Source organism: Miniopterus natalensis, chromosome 8 (genome assembly GCF_054644295.1).
Source record: "Miniopterus natalensis isolate mMinNat1 chromosome 8, mMinNat1.hap1, whole genome shotgun sequence".
Lineage (NCBI taxonomy): Eukaryota > Metazoa > Chordata > Mammalia > Chiroptera > Miniopteridae > Miniopterus > Miniopterus natalensis.
The window spans coordinates 39,647,327-39,667,739 of NC_142088.1; the positions used below are offsets into that span (position 1 = coordinate 39,647,327).

At 34.2% G+C, this 20,413-nt stretch overlaps 1 protein-coding gene across 3 annotated transcripts; it reads right to left on the bottom strand.

Annotated features, from left to right (window-relative positions):
- Positions 1 to 100: 100 nt before the first annotated feature.
- On the bottom strand, positions 101 to 20,399 carry SCRN3 (secernin 3). 3 transcript variants are annotated; one of them, XM_016206093.2, is made up of 8 exons: positions 20,321 to 20,399; positions 18,337 to 18,504; positions 16,752 to 16,933; positions 15,985 to 16,184; positions 13,124 to 13,336; positions 6,222 to 6,384; positions 5,086 to 5,266; positions 101 to 2,317 (listed from the first exon to the last, which is right to left on the bottom strand). In XM_016206093.2, the coding sequence occupies exons 2-8, from the start codon at positions 18,493 to 18,495 to the stop codon at positions 2,147 to 2,149; spliced, it is 1,269 nt and encodes a 422-aa protein (XP_016061579.1). In that variant the 5' UTR covers positions 18,496 to 18,504; positions 20,321 to 20,399; the 3' UTR covers positions 101 to 2,146. The 3 variants fall into 3 exon arrangements, with proteins under 3 accessions (XP_016061579.1, XP_087675890.1, XP_087675891.1); XM_087819764.1 differs by lacking the exon at positions 20,321 to 20,399 and having other exon boundaries at positions 18,337 to 18,551; XM_087819765.1 differs by lacking the exon at positions 20,321 to 20,399 and having other exon boundaries at positions 16,752 to 16,880; positions 18,337 to 18,427.
- Positions 20,400 to 20,413: the final 14 nt, after the last annotated feature.

Here is a 20,413-nt window from a genome sequence, read left to right on the forward strand (position 1 = left end):
CAGGGCACACCTCTGGGTTTCACGTTCATTCCCTGGTTGGGGCATGTACAGAAGGCAACAAATCAATGTTTCTCACATCGATGTTTCTCTCTCTCTCTCTCTCTCTCTCTCACACTGTGTGTGTGTGTCTCCCTTCTTCTAAGCATGTCCTCAGGTGAGGATTGAAAAACAATAAAGACTGGCAGGCAGGCTAGAGATGCTGTATGACTCTAACTATGATATTCTGGAAAAGGCAAAACTGGAGACAATAAAAAGGTCGGTGGTTGCCAGGGGTTAAGGGGAGGGATGAAGAGGTGGAGCACAGAGGGTTTTAGAGCAGTGAAGCTGCTCTGTGTGATACTGTAATTGTGGATACGTGTCATTACACATTTGTCCAAACCCACAGAAAGTACAATGAGTGAACCCTAATGTAAACTATGGCTTTGGGGTGATAATGTGTCAATGTAGGTTCATCAGTTGTAACAATCGTACACTCTGGTGTGGGATGCTGATAGTGGGGTGGTAGGAGGGAATGGGACCGGGGGATACAGGAGCTCTGTACTTTCTGCTTAGTTTTGCTCTAAACATAAAACTGCTCTAAAAATTAAGGTGTTTTTTTTTTTTAAGTTTTAGGAGGGAAATTCATTATTAAATTTACAGTTTTAATAGATCACTCTGGCTGCAGTGATTCATGTGGATGGAAATAAAGAAGAAATAAGGGTGTAGAACAGTTAACTGCAGTTGTCTAGGTGAAAGATGGTGCTAGTTTGGTCTCAGGCGGTGTCGAAAGAGAAAGTGAAAATGAGCTGGCCTTAGAGGAATAAGACTCAAGTATGTGTCCCTGGATAAATCAATGAATTGCTTACCCTTAGTTCCTCATGTATTAAAAAAGAGGGAGGTATATTAAAAGGGGGGAGTTATATGGAGTTTGGCCAACAGTCTTCATGATTTAGGGAGAACCTATTACTGAATCACATGTTAAGACAAACAGAATTAACTGAGAACTTGACACAGCTATCTTTTATTTTTTTAATGGCAGCCCTGTATTAAACAAGAGCAAAATCAGGAAGATTATGGTTTTTATGAGAGAACTTTAAAAAAACAATTTCCTGGGTACTTTTAAAATATATCCACTACTTTAGTAATAATCCTAGTTGCAATGATAGTGACTAATAAATATGATGTAATCAAATACCTAACATGGACATTTCTAGAAACCAATAAATATATATGTTATTTTGAGTTGGATTTTTCTTTTGTTTATATTTGCAACTTTGAGTCTTTCTTGGTAATCTCAATATAATTTAACAAAGTTTTATAAACTTTGAGCAGAAATTATTATTCATTTTTAATGTTCACGATACATTATACATTAAAATGTTCTTAATGTTCATAATACACTAATAATTCTATTTCATTCTTACTATCTCCTTCCTATTCCTGTTTTCACTAAGTGAACAGAAGTAAAAGATGAGAGAAATTTGAGACACAGGAATGGTATCTCCTAAGGTCTTGGTTCCCTATCCCATTTCCTAATTTCCCAGACAAGCTCTTCTAAAAATATTAACATAAAAGCCTACAAAGGGGTATGGCCAAAAAAATGCTAGATAATTAGAGCTAAAGGCCCCACTGGCCATCCAAGTCTTGACATAGAGCATATTTGAGTTTAATAAAAGTACATTTGCAGAATGAATACACTATAATAAGACTTAATATGTAAATCTGAACACTTAGAGCTCGTTAATAGTTGCCTAAAGCACAAAAAAACTCACTATGTGACACAATATTTTTCATTACTAAAGAAATATTTTCTTTCTGGTAATTGAGAGGGCAATATATAATTATAATAAACATAAATCCATGCATTATTTTAGTGTTTCATGCTTTATGCAGAATTAAATATGTGATTTGTAAAAAGTTATTGTAGCTACAAAAAAACAACAACACAGGTCAGTACCTGATGTAACAGCTGGCTATCCCATGATGTATGTGTCTAATTTCAATGTTATTTTCTTTCTCTATATTTCAGCAAGTATATGCAGTTTTAATAGGTAAGCTATCACTTGAATGATACTAAAGAATAATATCTGCTCACACTATGTTTATGTCATTTACTAAGGTGACTGATTCTGACTTTGAGGAAGACTGCTGACCATTTATATAACTGTTATGAACTAATATTTGACTTATAAATTCGAATTTCATCTTTAGTACACTGAGGAAAAAGATTAACAATTTTATCCACATCTAGATGCTTGTTTTGAAGGATTGATTCCATCTCTTTGAATAGTTCTTTCTCCAGTTTCCTCATGTTGTCCAACATTGTTTTGGCTTTTTCCTGAACAATTAAAAATAAAAATAAATAAACACACACACTCACAAGTCTGACCAACCTCTCCAGGCAAGGTTTGTTCATCCTGGTTTCTACTTCTGGTTTGGTTCCCCTCTGCCTATTCTTTAGATATAGAAGGAATAAAATTCTTTCGGAAAAAATCATTGCTCTAAGATTGAGTTAATTTATTAACTCCAAATTGTTAGTTAGTTTTAGTAGAAAAGACAAGGATAATTATGTAAGATTAGTCTATAAGCAAGAAACCTAAAAGACAAATAATAGGACAGTTGAAAATCTGGTATTACTTATATGGGAATGCTGCTAAAAATTGGGGCTGAGTTATTTTTATAAATTTGGATCTTCTATATTTAAAAATAATATTATCAGATTACACAAAGGAAATATAACAATAATATTCAAGGGAAGGAGCAACTAAAAGGAAAGTTACTATAAACTGAGCATAATTTTAAAAATTTGAACCATTATGGGGTAGAATACCACAAAACAAAGATTCTTAACCTTAACACGGACTTCAATATAAAACTGTATGCAATTTTTTTCTGAAGAAATTTCATTTCATATTAGTGAAGAAAAAAATACATTTGCCTATAAATGGTATTAAAATAATTGGTCACCTCTTTGGAAAACAAAGTTAGAATCCCTACTTTATAGCATATGCAAAAATAAATTCCAGATGAATTAAAGAACTAAATATTTTTTTGAAGAATATACAGAAGTTATAATTATCTTCAGGTGAGGCAGGCCTTTTGAAGCCTGAAGTCGAGATACTTTCAAGGAAAAAACTAACAAGTATAATTGACAAAATTTACAATTTTTCACAAAAAAGTCAAACAACAAATAGAGATTAAAATTTTGAAATATAACAAAGACTTACTATTCACATAGTTTGCCTCTTTGACTCAGAAGACAAAAACAACCAAGAATCAATTGAAAAATTAGCTAAGGAAAAGAATAGGCAAGTCTCTTAAGAGGAAATACTAATGGCCGATAAACATAGGAAATTTTCAACTTCATTAGTAATCAAGAAATGTAAATTAAAACTGCAAGTAAGACTGACTCTCCTTAAGACACAAAAGTAGTTATTTTCAGAGCCAGGACTAGAACCCAACACTTTGTCACTTCTACCCTCAAATTCCATTGTGTTTCCACTACTATGTGTTGTCAATCAATATTTCATACCCATGAAATAAAGCCTAAAATAGTAAAAGCTTTTAAAATTTTACTTCAGTATTACTTAGGAAAATGTCAATCAGCAATTTAATTTAGTTTAACAAACATTTAATAAGTCTACCAAACTCACCTCCCAGAAGCAGTATTGAGGGGGAAAGGAAGCTGACAACTCTTGAGAACTAACAAGCAATTTGGGCAGTGGGGAGGCTGCTCAGGGAGGAGGCGTGAGGGGAAATCCCTCCAGAGCAGGCGCTCTTGAAACATATCACTGAGGAACTGGAGCAGAGGCAGGAAAAACCAGAGGCCTCATCATATTTCACAGCACTGTGTTGAATCGAGGATAAACCAAGCCAGTGGGTGATACCTCTGGCCCAGTGGACTGTGGGCTCCCATCAGCACACAGTGGACTCCTAGAACAAAACGCTTGCCTCTCACCACCAGGCTACAAAAAAGTATTTACACTGTAGGTCAGAAGTGAAAACAAACTGCACCCAGGTAAAGCAAGAGTAGTGTCAAGAATTCATAGCAAATAAGAGGTATGGACAGAGCCCTCTGCTTTAAGCATAAGCAAGATGGGGGTGGGAGAAGGCATGGCAACTCTGCAAACATACTACAGACAAAAGTAAATAGTCACCCAGAGGAACAAGCACTTAATTCATTTAATGTAGAGAGAATATAAATGCATCTACTTTGATGAAGTAAAAGGAATTATAGGCAATAAAAATGAGGAGTTGGTAGGAACAGGTGAGAAAATGTATAAAATGGCCAATATTTTCCTTCACTGCAGAGAATCAGTTGATGGTTCTATTAAAACCTTTAGGTAGCCCTTCCATTTCCTTCTATTTTTTTAATCTCCAAGGAAGAGAGAAGAGGGCAGAAGAGGTATAGATATTATAAAATTATTTGTATATCCATCTAGCTGCTCTCCCCCCCCAGTACATCTGCTTATTTCTGGATATAAGATTCTGGGTGATATGTTAATATTCTATAATTTTCTATGATGCTTACATTTTAAAATAATAAGCATTTATCATTTTTTAAAAAAGCTCCAACTCTATTATTATTTTAATCAATGAGGTCCTAAAGCACTTTCAATTAAAATTAATCTGAGGCTGTTTGCTTAAGAACATTATGTAAGAAACTGGTTAACTGCCCTCTAGTGGCATTGTAATTTTGGGTGTGAGATATATACTAGCAAGCTACCTAAACTCTCCAAGTCTTTCATTCCTGATCAGTAAAATGGAGATAATAACAGTACCTACCTCATAAAGAGGTTGTGAAGGTTCAATGAAATACTCCATGTAATAGTACCATGGTGCTTGTTGCATAAGTGCTCAATAACACATAGCTACTGAAACTATGTTTAATATACTACATCTCTCTCAAAGATTCACAACATATTCTTAACCATTATTTTTAACCAAAGATAAAAAATAATAGAGCTCTACCATAGTCCAAGCACCTAAACTATTTTTAAACCTATTTGTATATGAAAAAGGGAAAGAAAACTAAAATTCAAAATATGGATTGATTCACATTTTAAACTACTCTTAATGATAAAACAGAATATAGTCTAATCATACCTCCTTATTATCTATTACTTCCAATGCCTGTTGATGCTCTTGGTAGAGTGGGTGTCTTCTGTCAGGCTTAATCTTAAAATGTGGCTTCTTTTTAACAGGATCTTCAAGTTCAAATGTTGGTGAACTGGTGTCCAATAGTTGTGAAATATTTGGCACAAATATGAAAGGCTTAAAAACAGATCTAGAAGAAAAAGCCTTTTATTAAATTGCCATGTGGAGATATAAAAATATTCAACATTATTCTAAATCTTGTAAGGTTTCCTCTAGTTATAAGTTTCTATTAATTTGTTACATACTAATGTGTTCCCGTCATACTAGTTATAGCCATGCCTGTCTTCCCTGGTATACTGGGATCTCCTTTGGGGCAGCAGACCACGCTTCAGTTAGCCTTGTATTCCCACGAACTTAACAAAAGGCCTGTCATATAAACAGTGTCAAGTGAAATTATCATTCCTTAGAGGTTAAGAATAATTCTCATTGTTACATATTGAGGATTAAGATTTTGGAAGAAAATCAGCAGCAGTATTAATAAGAAGTTCACAGGCTTTTCTTGAAAATACCTTCAATAATATGAAAGACTATAACACTGAAAGATAGTGAATATAAGATCATTTCTAAATGTAATGTGCATTAAGTTTTGTGACAGATACTAATGACTTAAGTCAAGATAGTCTATATAAATCCTAACAAAGTTGAACTATTGATATTTTAAGTTTTACATGGATGTATTTTCTAGATGTGAATGCATAAGCAGCCATCTAAATCTGGCACACGACATCATTTACTCTTTTTATTAATTCTGATTAATCATCCAATATTATAATACTGAAGTCTGCATAAGAAAACCTCTCTACACTCTTTTCTTGACAATGCTAAGTGTGCTTGGGGAAAGAAAATGTAGGAATGACTGCATACAAGAAACTATTAATATTTCTTCCAACAAAAATGAGAATAGTTTTGGCAATTTTGCACATATGAAAATGGTGGACGAAAACCTGAACAGAAAATGCATCCAAAAATTATTTGTGTATTTGTGTAACAGCAGCAACAACAAAAACTGACAAAATCATTAAAAGACTAAAGACTCTACACTACCCCTTAACCCCTTGCTGGTTTATAGTATCTTGTGACTTTACCTCTCAGGATCAGGAGTCCCAGTAAAGAAGTGAATACAAGGAAGGCTGGGGTCTTGAGGTAAAATAGAAACCATGCTTGCAGTGGTCAGGAATTCTCCCTCCATATTAATGCCACTTGGTTTATCTCGGAGAATTTCCATCATTGTTTCAAAAGTTATGTTTCCTAGGGAAATAATTTTTAAAACCATCAAATATGCATAAATTTGCAAGTTGGTATCCTGCAAATATGAACTGCTTTCTCTACTGATAACATATAAAATGAGATATTAGTCTAGGTATAAATTAAGAGATTGACTATAAACAAACTTTGTATCACAACTGTTAGACTCATTCCACTGTTGCAAGAAAGATATTTTTAAAAATATATATAGTCTCAAAACCATTAGAGCAAGTACAAAAATCTATGTAACTGCCTAAGAAGGAATCAATAATGCAAAATTACATTCAATCTCATTGACCTTACAAAAAATTTAAGGTGCATTTAGTTAGCAATGAACTGATGATAACAATGTTATCTGAGTCTATCCATTCTGAAAACCAACTATTAAGAGAATACTGTGCTTAGTTTCCAATACTATTATTCAAGATGGTCTTTACAAAATGACAAATTATTTTTTTCTGTAATAATTTCTGTGCCTAAAATTAATACTCTTATAGGAAAAGTGTGAATTGTAGTCTGAGTAGGAATGGAGGCATGTGAAAGACATTATTGGTTAATGGAATTTGTATGTGCATAATTATACTAGGCTATAAAAGTTTAAATGTCCATTGTATGTGATAAAATAGAGAGTATTATATTCTGTTTTCTGCTCTCATGTAAAGTTTGATATTTTAAGATTTTTTTTTTTTTTTTTAAGAAAAAAATCTATTTTATTTCTTTAGCAAACACAACATGTCCATGGTTACAGAAGAGCCTCAGAAGTCTGTATCTGGAAGGCATTTCCATCAAAAAATTTTAAAAGCCTAGCATGCTTTCAGGCAGCTCTGCTCCTTCCTATACATATCTATAGTCAAAGATGTAGTCTGGGATCTAACTACATCATGATAAAATGAATAATCTTAACCCCACACACTACAGTCCTCCAAAAGTAGCAAAAACATCATCTTCTCACATGTCAGTTCCTCCTGAATCAAATTAAAACTCCTTCAAATGCAAACTTACTACTAAGCTTAACTGAAATGACTCCATCTATAGGCATTCCTTGATCTTTTGTCTACATTGGTCCTCGCTCTGCCATTAGGTTATAAATTCTTTAAATACAAGAGTGGGCTTTTTCTCTGTTTACTTCTCATTAAGTCAACAAATATTTATTGAGCACATTTTTAATGCCAGAAACTGTTCTAGGCAATGAAGAGAAAGACAGATAACAAGACAGAGATACTGATAGATACAGACACAGATTTGTAGATTTGTGAATATAAAGAAGTGAAAGTCTCCTGATCCAATTTCAGCTGAGGTAAGCACAGTTAACAATTCAAAAAGAATTTTTCCTCAAGAGTTTCAGAATACATTTTAAAACTTTCCTTTGAAGATAGCCATTTAAAGCAACACATTTAAAATGAGAATCAAAATTTCATGGCAAATAGTGGAGGAAAAGGATAGTCTTTAAAATGAAACAAAAATATTACAAAAATAAATTTATATAAGCTTATAGTTAACAATACTTAGGTTAAAATTCTACTACGTTAATACATAAAACAAAGAAAGAATCAAGTGCAATTTTCCCAATAAAATGGTAAGAGAATGTTACTTTATTTAACTACTGCAACAGAATCTTAAACATAATGTTTGCAAAAATATTTGAGGACTTTATCTAGTTTCTCAAGTCCTTAATCCATTAATATTCACATCATTTTCTTTTGAAGCACTTGCCATGTTATTGTACTCAGCTTTTTCTTCAATTCTTAATAAGTATACTTCTCTGCCTCATTTTTTGTCAATGGCTTTGTATTTGACTTAGCAGTTATCCAAAATTACTTTCATGGGCTTCTTGAAATCTTCCATATTTTACAAGACTTTCAGTTTACATTCTATTTTGTGTTGTGTATTGTGTTGTTGAGTAATCATTAAGAGACTGAGCAATAAAAATGCTGCCAGTAAAGCAGAAGAAAGGTAGTATTAAGTAGGGAAAGACATTTTAATAAGGACTAATGTCATAAACAGACAGTTCATCAGTGATTATTCTTTATGTTTAAGACTACGTTTTCTTCCCTAGGCAATGCTTGTAACTTTGGGGCATCAGACTGAAAACTCAGAAAAAATGGACATCCCTCCTTTCATTTATCACAGTTTTCTACAATCTTTGCTCCATTAACCAGCTGAAATATGAATAAAATGACTTCAATTTTTAAGAAAGTACATCTCCCCACTTTTCTTGTCTGGCCTAATTTAAGTTTGTACAAAGTTTATATTTCTAAAAGTATAATTCTACTAGAAAATTAAAATGGGACCACTGACATATAATTACCTACCTGAAAAACCCAAAAGAATAGATTTTAAAACTACCACAATAGGATATCAACAAGGTGTTTCATTATGTAAATGAAAACACTGAAGTTTTCTTATAAATCAAAAACAACAAATTAGCAAATTTCATAGAAAAATACCCCATTCACATTACTACACACACACACACACAAAAAAAATCCAGAGAAAAACTTAAAAGCCAATGTGGAAATCAGTAATTTAAGCTTCACCTTAATAAACTAGAAAAAGAGCAAAATAAACCCAAAGCAAGCAGAAGGAAGGAAATAATAAAAATAAAAACACACACCAATGAAATTGAAAGGGCAGGCGCGGCGCAGTGACTGAGCATCGACCTAGGATCCAGCAGATTGCAGTTCGGTCCCAGTCAGGGCACATGCCCGGGTTGTGGGCTCGATCCCCAGTGGGGGCGTGCAGGAGGCAGCCAATCAATGACTCTCTCATCATTCATGTTTCCCTCTCTCCCTCTCCCTTCCTTGCTCTAAAATCAATAAAGACTTTTTTTTTTAAAGAAAGAAATAGAATAGATTGGATAGAATAGATTGGATAGAAATAGAATAGATTGGATAGAAATAGAATAGATTCATTGGAAACAAAAATCTGGTTCTTTGAAGAGATCAATAAAATTGACACACCTCTCACTAGACTGAAATTCTTAGCCAATATCTCTTCAAATATTGTTTTTGCCCCTCCATATTTTCTCTTACCTTTCCTGCTGGGACGTTCAACTACACATATGTGAAACCTTTTCACTGAGACCCATATGCCTCTCACACCCTTATCTGTATTTTCCAAACTTTTATATCTCTGTCTTCATCAGGATCTTTTCTACTGATCTTCCAGTGTACTATTTTTTTTCTTCTGTTAAGTCTAATTTGTTGTTAAACCAACATACTGAGTTCTTAATTTCAGTTATTATAATTTTATAGTTCTATTATTTCCATTTGGTTCTCTTTTACAGAGTTTGGTTCTCTGATAAATTTCTCCACCTGTTTATCTAATTTTCTTGAACATACAAAACATACCAATTTGAAAGTCTGTGTCCATTAAGCTAATGTATGATGTTTGTTTTTTACTGATCTCAGAGAGAGGAAGGGAGGAAGAGAGAAGCATGGATGTGGCAGAGAAACATCTATCTGTTGCCTCCTGCAGGCACCCTGACTGGGGATTGAACCTGCAACCTGGGTATGTGCCCTGACCAGGAATCTAACCTGCCACCTTCTGATGTACAGGACAGTGCTCCAACCAACTGAGCGACACCGGCCAGGGCCAACTGTTTTATGTTAACAGAAAATTTTTAGTTTCCCCATAGTACAGCTATGATTTCAAATTCAAGAAAAATAATTTATAAACAACTTGTTACAGGAGCAATATCTTTCTTTTAAATTTGAAAAAATACAGGAGGGGGAAAAGATACATATGAAAACAAGTCTTAATATTAAAAACTAAACAATAAAGAAAAGCCCACCATTGGCACCTATCACACACATAGCTGCTGCACCTAGTGAGATTTTAAAATGATTCAAATCTAAATTCCTATAAGTGGCAAGTTTTAATGAAAACAGTGTCAGAACCATTACACTGCGGTAATATAGGTATTATGAAAATGTTTTCTGCATTCAAAACCTACAATTCTCAAAATGAAAGGAGGATTTACATGATCACTTGAGTAGGGTAGCTATCAGTAATCCACTAGCAAGCACTGAATAAGTACTGAGACTTCAGTGGCGGGGTTCACTCAAATGAATGCGAAACACGGGGTGCAATTTTATTGCAATTTAAACTAGTTATTTAAAATACATGAGTGAATACAGATACAATTTGGATATTCATGCAGCACAGTTAATAGCTATCAGAGAGGGATAGTTGGTAAGCTCTTCCATCTAGAAAAATCATAGGAAAAAATTAACCATAATGTACTAGTAGACAATTTTCTATAAAAGTACAGGAGAGAGATTTATTCTTTTGGCAAAGCACAGAAAGCTGGATGAACTGTACTTCAAACTTGGGAGGAAAAAATAAGTTTCATGTCAGGTGCACCTATTACTATAATCATATATGCATTTCAAACATATTATTCAGTTTTTTGTAGTTAAATAAAACAGAATCAATTATTATGATGCAGTGACTGAATAATTTGTAATTTTTTTTCTATTTTTTCTTCCTTTTGTTTAATTACCATAAACCTTAGGATTCTTTATTTTTTTTTTTTTAGCTTTTTTTTTCTCACCAGGGGATATTTTTTCCACTGCTTTTCAGAGTGGATGGGAAAGAGAGAGCGAGAGAAAGAGAGAAAGATTGATGAGAGAGCCACATCGACTGGTTGTCCCCCACACAAGCCCCGACCAAGGCAGAGGGATCAAGCCTGCAACCGAGGTATGTACCCCTGGCCAGAATCGAGCCCATGACCCTCAGTCCATAGGCCAATGCTCTAACCACTGAGCAAACTGGCTAGGGCAACCTTAGTTAGGATTCTTGACATTTTCCTCTCCACTTTATGTATTGTTGTTTTTATTTTTATGTTTTAATTTCTCTTTATTGTTGAAAGTATTACAGATGTCCCCTTTTTGTTTCCCCGTTGATCCCCTCCACCCTGCACCGGCCTCCCCCCCCCCCCCCCAGGCCTTCACCACACTATTGTCGGTGTCCATGGGTTATGCATATATGCATATAAATTCTTAGGTTAATCTCTCCCCATCCACCCACCCACATATAAATTATTTTTAAGAGTTAGTAACTGAATATAAAAATGGGAAAATATATATTAATAAACAGGCAATTTATTTAAAAACTACAAAGTTTTAGTAAGTACAAAAATGTCTAATCTTGCTAAAAAGAGAAATATATTTTTAAACAAAAGCATGCCATTTCTTTCTACAAAATTATCAAGGTTAAACAAAAATAATATTCCATATTGATAAGTATATTATAAAATGAACACTTAAATATTGCTGGTGGGAATTTAAATTGACGGAACTTTTCTGGTGGTCATTCTGGCAATGTGTTTTGAAAGCCTTAAAACATGCATGCGTAAGCTCTGACCCCACATTATATTTCTAGAATCTTATTCTAGGATAATAATCATGGATGTGAGGCATTATATGTAAGCTATAAATTTCAATAATGAAAAACTAAAAACAACCTAAACAACAGGAACTCTGTTAACTAAAGTATGGTTTATAAAATCAATCTTTACAATAATGGTTAAAATACAACCATATGGAGATAAGATATCAAAATAATACAACACTATTCATCTGTCTAAAAACTAAGAAAGTTCTGTATTAAAATACAGTAATCTACATTATATATTGCTAAAGAAAAGTTATGTGCATAGACGTGTACAGCATGCTACTGTGTAAAAAAATTGAGAAGGAAAAGAATAGACATACGTATTTGTTTCATTAAGAGTACCTCATCTCTGGAAGAATACTATGGAACTGCCTCTGGGGAAAAGAACTGAGTATCTAGGGACAGGGTAGGTAGGAGAGACTTCATTGTGTACTCTTACGTACCTCTAAATTTTGAATCATGTGAATATATTTTTACAAGTAAAATGATGTCATAGAATATTAAATGACATGGGAAAGAGTTCTGCTTTAATTTGGTTGAGTAAGCTCCTCTCAGAACAATCCTCCCTCAAATGACTATAAACTCAGAATGAAATGCAGAAAACAACTACCTGAAGTCTCTTCAGAGAAAACAAAAGCAGAAAAATTCTAGACAGGAGGTGACATTTGGAAGATGGGAAAATGCACAGGGAAAGTTTCTTTTTCTGTTACAGTGTTAGCCTGTGGGAAGCCCAATGCTGTGCAATGCTGGGCAGGTAGCTGTAAAACACTTAGTCTTTCTGGCCTGAAGAATTAGAGGCCAACCACAGGCATAAGAGGTGAAGGGGGAATACCATAAAGGTGAGAGTTAAAGAATTCTGTGTAGAAAACTCTGCCCAAATCTCCATCTGATTTGTGTTGGGCACATCAGCTAAAGACAAAAGAACTGAACTGAAATTTGAGCTGCTGACCAGGGTACAAAGTTTGCAGGTTGAGTACAAACAATTAAATTGCTAAATCAAGAGTTACTTCTGCCCTGGTTGGTGTCCCTCATTTGGTTGGGTGTCATCCCAGGCACCGAAAGGTTGCAGGTTCGATTCCCAGTCAGGCACATGCCTGGGCTGGGGACTTGATCCCTGGTAGGGGGTGTGCAGGAGGCAACTGATTGATGTTTTGCTCTCACATGGATGTTTCTCTCTCTCTCTCTCCCTCTCCCTTCCTCTCTCTCTAAAAAACAATTTAAAAAATCTTTAAAAAACTACATCTTTACTAAGAATAATTCCTCAAAAACATATTTTATCATACCCATATTATATCTACACAAAATGTAACTTTTCATTTTGATATAATTTAAATGATAAAATTACCTTTGTGTTTATTCAGAAGTTTGTGGCCTTCACAGTATCTGCCTGGTGAAATCGTCATCTTGGTTGTGTCAATGTAAGAGTATGTTGCCGCAAAATCAAACTCCTTTTTACCATCCCACCAACCTTTCTGCTTAGCATAGTTTCTCATGTCTGGGTGCTCCCGATCAATCTTGGTCGTTATAGAAAGCTGATTAGAAATATTACGAACTCCCTCTATTTTCAAAGAAGAAGAGGTGAAGGGAGAAGAAAAGTGATATTTAACATAGTGTAGCTATCTGTACTTTATGATTCTTAATCACTATATAAATGTAGATACAGACTTCTAAATTTTGCACCATATGCATTTACTATATATTCAAAAAGATAAATTACTTTTTAAATTAAACTTTTTATTTTGCAATATAGATTCACATGCAGTTGTAAGAAGTAATAGACAGATCCTGTGTATACTTTACCCAGTTCCCCTCACTGGTAACATCTTGTATAATATCACAACCAAAATACTGGTATTAATACTGTCAAGATATAGAATATTTCATCACCAAAGGGATCACTCAAGTTGCCCTTTTATGGCCACACTTGTCTCCCACCCCTAGCCCCTCGTTAACCCCAGGCAACCACTAATCTGTTATCCATTTCTACAACTGTCATTTAAGAATGTTATATAAATAGAATCATCCGGTATATAACCTTTTGGCTTTTTTCATTCAGTATAATTCTCTAAAGATTCATTCAGGTTATTACATGTATCAACAGTTCATTCCTTCTTATTGCTGAGTAGTATTCTATAGTATGTATGTATGTCAGTTTGTTTAGCCATTCACAAGTTAAAGGACATCTGTTTTGGGCTGTCATGGGAAAAGCTGCTATAAATATTCATGTACAGGTTCTTGTGTGAATATAAGTTTTTACTTCTCTGGGACAAATGCACAATACTGCAATTGCTAGGTTTTATGGTAGTTTCATGTTTAGATTTTTTTTAAAAACTGCCAAACTGTTATGCAGAGCACCTGTACGTTCTTACTAGCAATGTATTAGAGATCCAGTCTCCACATTCTCACTAGCATTTGGTGGTGTCATTTTTAATTCCAGCCATTCTGATAGAGGTATAGTGATACCTCATTGTGATTTAGTTTGCCTTTTCCTAATGGTTAATGATGTTGAACATCATTTCATGTACTTTTTTGACATCTGAATATCCCTTTAGATGAAATGTCTCTTTAGGTCTTTTGCCCATTTTTTTAACTGGGTTGGTCTTTTACTGTTGGGTTTTGGGAATTCTTTATATATTTCAGATATTAGTCTTTTGTATGAATTAGTTTTTTAAAATAGTCATAAATAAGTTTAGAACAGAAATATAAGGCCTTCAAAAATATCATGGCACTAAGTTACAAACAAAATGTTCAACTAAACTATAAAATAGAAGAAACAATAAAAGCCTGTGCTAAAGATATCATAATAAATGAAATATATCATGATAAATGAAAATTGGTAATGTTTTAAGATAGGTTTAGAATGACAGTCTGCCAAGTAGAAATCAATTAATGCAGTCACACTTGAGGTATTCTTACGACAAAAACTAGACAAGTCATGATACAACAAACACAGAAGAGAGGAATCTTCCATCTATAGTTAATTCCCTACAGTTTAACTCTTTAGTTCTTGGGATCATTTAGTAAGGAAGAGAAACCAGTTGGCAAAATTAATCTACAGCTGGATAATTAGACTCTATGATTGTGTTCACATTGGATGGCTAGCTGGGCCTATCTTTTTCAAAAGAATACATTTATTCATTTTTCTCTTGAGAGTGGCATATTTAATAAAATAAAAAGTGTTTAATGGTACAATCAGACTAATTATCACAATAAGAAAAACAGTCTAAATTCAATTATATGTACTTTTTTTTACTGTTGTATAGTAAACATACATGCAAAATATAAAACGTTCATTAGGACAACAACCTTTTGTGACAAATAACATCCAAATCCTCCAAAGCTCAAGGCTACCTTCATGAAGCCTTTTTGAACTCCTCTGGCTCACAATGACTTTTACTTTTTCTAAATGTTTACAACACCTATGTGTCTATATCATTCATGCACCATTTAATATTTTCACATGTGTACCTTATCTCCCTTGTAAAACCATGAGATCCAGGAGGTAAGTACACAAGAAGCATGTGATCATGCTTGAGCACAAGACTGTCTGTACTCTAATGAAAGAACATTGTTTAGAGTCAGGATGGAAAGATTTAAATTCCAAGTCTTTCAGTCACTGCCTTGAGTAATTCACTTCACATACCTGGATTTTCTCACTTGAAAAATGAGAGGAATAAATGATCACAAAGAAACTATGGAAAACAAAGCAAGGCATTCTAAAACAATTGTGTTATTTTACCATAATACCAATTTTTTAATGCTTTACTATTGTATCAACATATTCTTTCCAGCCACTAACCCACAGACATCCATCCCCACCCCTTCCCCACTCTCCTTTTTCACTACCTTACCCATAATGATGAAATTTTGGAGTTCAGCCCAAAGTTAAAGGAGAAAGAAATGGTATGGGGTTATTAAAAAGTGGAAAAGCACTATAAAACAGCCAAGAGCTACTGTATAGAAAATATATACACATTATTTAAAATTTACATTACATACATGAAAAAGAGATAACACTGCCTTTTTCTCCTCTTCAAGAAAGCCCTCTATAGTGCTCGTCCATTGTACTTTAAAGTCTTTTCATTTCCCCTGTAGTTAAACCCTTTATTGCAATGAATTATAAATCTTGAAAGACTATTAAATGCAATGTCTGCAATCAAGGGAGTATTTATTAATATAAAACAAATGATGAAAAGTTGTCCATACCTTGTACTTTTTCTGCTGCCCAGTACTTCCCTGCTGTTTCCAGAATCCAGGCTTCATTCCTATCAGCTATCAGGAAACTGTTGTGATAGCTAAATGCCATACCACCCTCAGAACAATTTCCACCCTGGCCATATTTCTCTAATAAATCAACAATGACATCGAGGGCTTTTTCAGCTGTATCAGCTCTTTCAAGGCCAAGTCTAAAATAAAAATAATATAGTTCTCAGATTAAAATAAATTTCCATTATTTTGCTTAAATAATTTCATGTACATGAGATTTTGTATTTATATTTAAAGTAAAAATTCCTTCAAGTTAACAGATAAACTGAAATCCAACTTTGAAACTATTCCTCCCGAAGTCAGTTTGGAATTAAAAACAAAGATTTTGGAGTGAAATAGATCAATGTTCGAATTCCAACTTCGTAATTTATTGGCAAGTTACTTTAGCTCTGACCCTCAGAAATCTCATCTGTAAAATGAGGATAATAACATATACCCATGAGGTTACTGTAAGAATTAGTTATGGTCTGATAAAATATGTTAGGTACTGCCAATGAATCATGATTATCAACTCTTAGCCTTTCCCAATTAATGATATTTGAGAGTCTTTACACTGCATGCCAGTACTTTAAAGCATTTTTGACACATACTATAAAGTATCAAAGTCCAAAAAAATAAAAAATAAAAATAAAATATGTAAGAGTTACACCAAAATTTAAAACTTAGACAAGTTCTATAGTGCAAAAAAAATAAAACAGAAAAATAACCTGACAAGGTCCATGCCCAGTAGCGCCTCTTCATCACAAACTTCTTCTCTTCCCCAAACAGCTTCATTCCCAATACAAACTCCATGTTCATTGGCTCCCATTTCTGCTCCCCATAACCAAGCTGGGCGACTGAGAACAACAGCATAAGTTTCAGGAACTTGATCAATTTCTATGTAAGTACACTGTAAAGAAAGTCATATTAACAACCATAAAACCAAAAAATAAAAGTTGTCCAAGTCCAGAATCTTAAAAATCAATCAGAAAACATGACCATTATGAAAGAGATAAATGAAGTATAACTAAGTCAAATTTTTCAATAATAAAGGCATTACCCATAAACATATTCAGAAGTGACCCTGAAGCATTTATTCATTCAAATATTTGCTGAGCATCTCCTATTATAAAGCACTCTGCTAAGAGATGAATCAGGTACAAATCTCACTTTCAAGAAACTAAGATTTGTACATTAACTAAGACACAACAACATATAGGGGGCCATGAAGGAAAATGAAGATGAGGGGCTAACAGAAGCACAGGAGAGAGATGGTTTCTAATTGTGAAAACTTAATACATTTTGTAAAGGAAGATATATGTGAGTTGAAGCTTAAGGAAGCAGTTCTCAATCTTAATTCTAGTATTTCTTGGTTAGGGATATAATTCCTATATGGTAGTCCTTATACACAGGGTATTGCCATAGAAGCCCATCCATCTGCAGCAGTGAAAAGAATGGGAACCACCAGTTTACATTCTAAAGAGACAAGAGTGGAAATGGACCCAAGATGATTAAATAGTAACAGCAAACAAAAAACTGGCCTAGTGTACAGAATACATGTAGCATTTAAAATATTTTAGTATTTAGAATATCAATGAAATATAAAAAATATGTTAGCAATTTAAGCACAATGTAAAACTTTAAGTTCTATGCTAAATGGATTTTTAATACAAAATTTTAAAGAATCAATTAATGTGTATTCTACCAAATGACTACATAAAATTCATGTTGATAATGTTATCACTGGTCTCAATAAAAATTTTATTCCCAGATAATAAAACTGTTATTCCGGAATCTGGAATGATTTTTCCTACTCTACACCAATCAGAATCCTTTTTGTCCATCAAATTCCAGCTGAAACTCCAGCTGAAACCCCAACTCCTGGAGAAGCCTTCCTTCATCCCTAGTCTGAATTAATTGTTCCTTCTCCATTGCTGTCACAGCTTGCTGCTCTTAAATTTCACTTTTAGACCATCACACTTTATAGTGGGGTTAGCTGTATATGCACCCGATTCTTCTACTAATTCTAAGCTTGACAGCAGGTTTTAAATCCCTGACCTATTTAACAGCTCACATATAGCAAGCATTGAAACACTTGATCAAAGAATTAACAATTAATATTATTGTTATTTCAGCTTCCTCCATATCACAAAAGATCAGCAAGTCTACTTTTGATTCAAATTCTTTTTCAAATTTAAATTCTTGAATTTTTAACTTCTATAGTACCTGCCAAATAGCTAGCTAATGACAGAAACAACTGTTTATGGTATTTTTAAAGAAACACATTGCTAACAAAATATGTAGTTCACCTACCTTAAGATGTCCTCTCAGGTTATCGTGAACTGCAGCAGGAAAATAAACTACCTCTTGTACTTCATCACAGAGTCTATCTGAATTTTTTCCAAAAATAATCCTATTTTCAATTGCTGCTGGAGGTAATGCCACGAAAGTGTCACAGGAACAAGGTTCCATATTTTTAAACTGAAAATCATATAGAATATTCAAAATAAAAAAGAAAAGCATTTTAAGTATATATAAAACAAAAAGACTTACTTAATCACCAAGAGATATTATTGCCGTATCTAATAAAAGCTGTTTGTTGAAGTTTTAAACTTCATGTACTGTAGTACAAAAACCCGTAAGAAAATGACTTAGGAATGAATCTTGTAGTAGAAGAATCAGTAAAAAAATGGCAATGACAAGTACTTTCTTCTAATCTGTCAAATTTACCCTCTAAGATCTTTTTCTCCTGAAGTCTTCCATGAGTCACCTTTGACTATTTATTTGAGAATCCCTATACCTAGTCCTACTGTTGTAAAGTCCATATTTTACTATATTTATGTACATATATGAGTTTCCTTACTGGACTATGAGATCCTTGAGGGCTGAGAGTACGTCTTATTAATCTTTGTATTCTCATCATGAGAACTTATTGAAAAGTCTCAGTATTGTGTACAGACTATTTCTTCAAAGAAAGGAGGAAGGGGTCTCCTTTGAGCTGGAGAAGGATACACACAGATTATATTGATAAGGCTGATATTTTGAAACATACCCACTGAATCAGACAAATACAAAAAGATGTCCACAAAATTTCAAATTGTTTATATTTCCGGGATGAAGTTCACGCCCATAACTTGTAAACCCCCATTGCGGAATTTAAAATCAAGATTATGTCTTCATTTGTAATTCAGAAAAATCTTAAATCCTAAATTTTAGTAGAACACTTAAGCGTCTCATAGTTTTTACTTTGCTTCCAAAATGAACACATTGTTTTATATTTTCCTTCTTTCCTTTATTGTATAATACCCAAACCTTAAAATGGCTTTATGCAAACATTTTTAAAACAAAATTTAAGTCTAATGTTTCATTAAAAAGAAAATTAAATTATTCAAATATGAAACAACTTCAACCTGAAACTCCTGAGTTTTTCTCTTTTCCTCAGTGATGGAAAGAGAGTGGTCACAATTGCTTCTGTTCTTTTTGGTATGTATTTCAACCTTTATTTCTTGGATCTCCTTCTATTTGTGTTCCAAAGCAGCTTATTTAATCTCTAGCCTCCTGACTCATTGGTAAATATCTCATAGAGCTGTTATGAGAATTTAGTAAGACATTGTGTAAAGTGTTTTGCACAGTGCATATAACGCAGAAGACACTTAAATAAAAGCTGTTATCATCATTTGGCAGACGAGTAAATTTCTCACAAAAGGCATCACACCCACAACCGCAAAAGAAGTTGGCTGGTGGATCCCCTATAACAGTCATGTCCCCTCAAAACCCTGTAGTCCCAGGGCCATCAAGCTGCACTAGGAGATGAGCACTCCAATGGGTTGTACGGGAAGCTAAGGAAGCATGCAGCCTAGTTAGGAAAGCACCTAGCCCATTTCGGAGGAAAGGCCCTGAGAGCCTTACCAACACCCAGTGTGTATTTTATCATTCAACAAATGTCTATTGAACATCTTTCTGCTCTAGGCACCGCACAACTGGTAACAAAGACAGTCCTCACTCCTGTAGAGTTAACGTTCTATTTTATATGCTTTAGTCAGCAACTGCTTTCAGAAACATCCTCACGAGCGTGCTACATATTGAGAGAATTATTACTTTCATAACACAGATGAGAAAATCGGTGCAGAAAAGTTTAGGTAACTCGAGTCCGAGTTCACAGGGTTAAAGGATTTGAACTTCAAACACCTCTAGCGTAAGAGCCGCTGCCCAGCCGCACTCCCACCCCACTGGGGGCGTTGAAACTGCAGCGGGCGCAGCAGCGACCCGCAGCCCCCGCCGTCTGCCTACTTCCTACCTCGACTGCGCACGGCCCTCCCCGGTGCACGCCCCTCACCCGGCCTCCGCGCAACCCAAACTGAACAGGGAAAGGGGCGATCTGTGGTTCTGC

Coding starts and splice junctions, on each gene's coding strand:
- SCRN3 (XM_087819764.1), bottom strand. CDS start 18,546: ATGCTTTTCTTTTTTATTTTGAATATTCTATATGATTTTCAGTTTAAA. Junction 16,185..16,751: donor CTGGGCATGGACCTTGTCAG/GTTATTTTTCTG, acceptor TTTTTATTTTAG/ACTTGGCCTTGAAAGAGCTG. Junction 5,267..6,221: donor GGGACTCCTGATCCTGAGAG/GTAAAGTCACAA, acceptor TTTTTCTTCTAG/ATCTGTTTTTAAGCCTTTCA.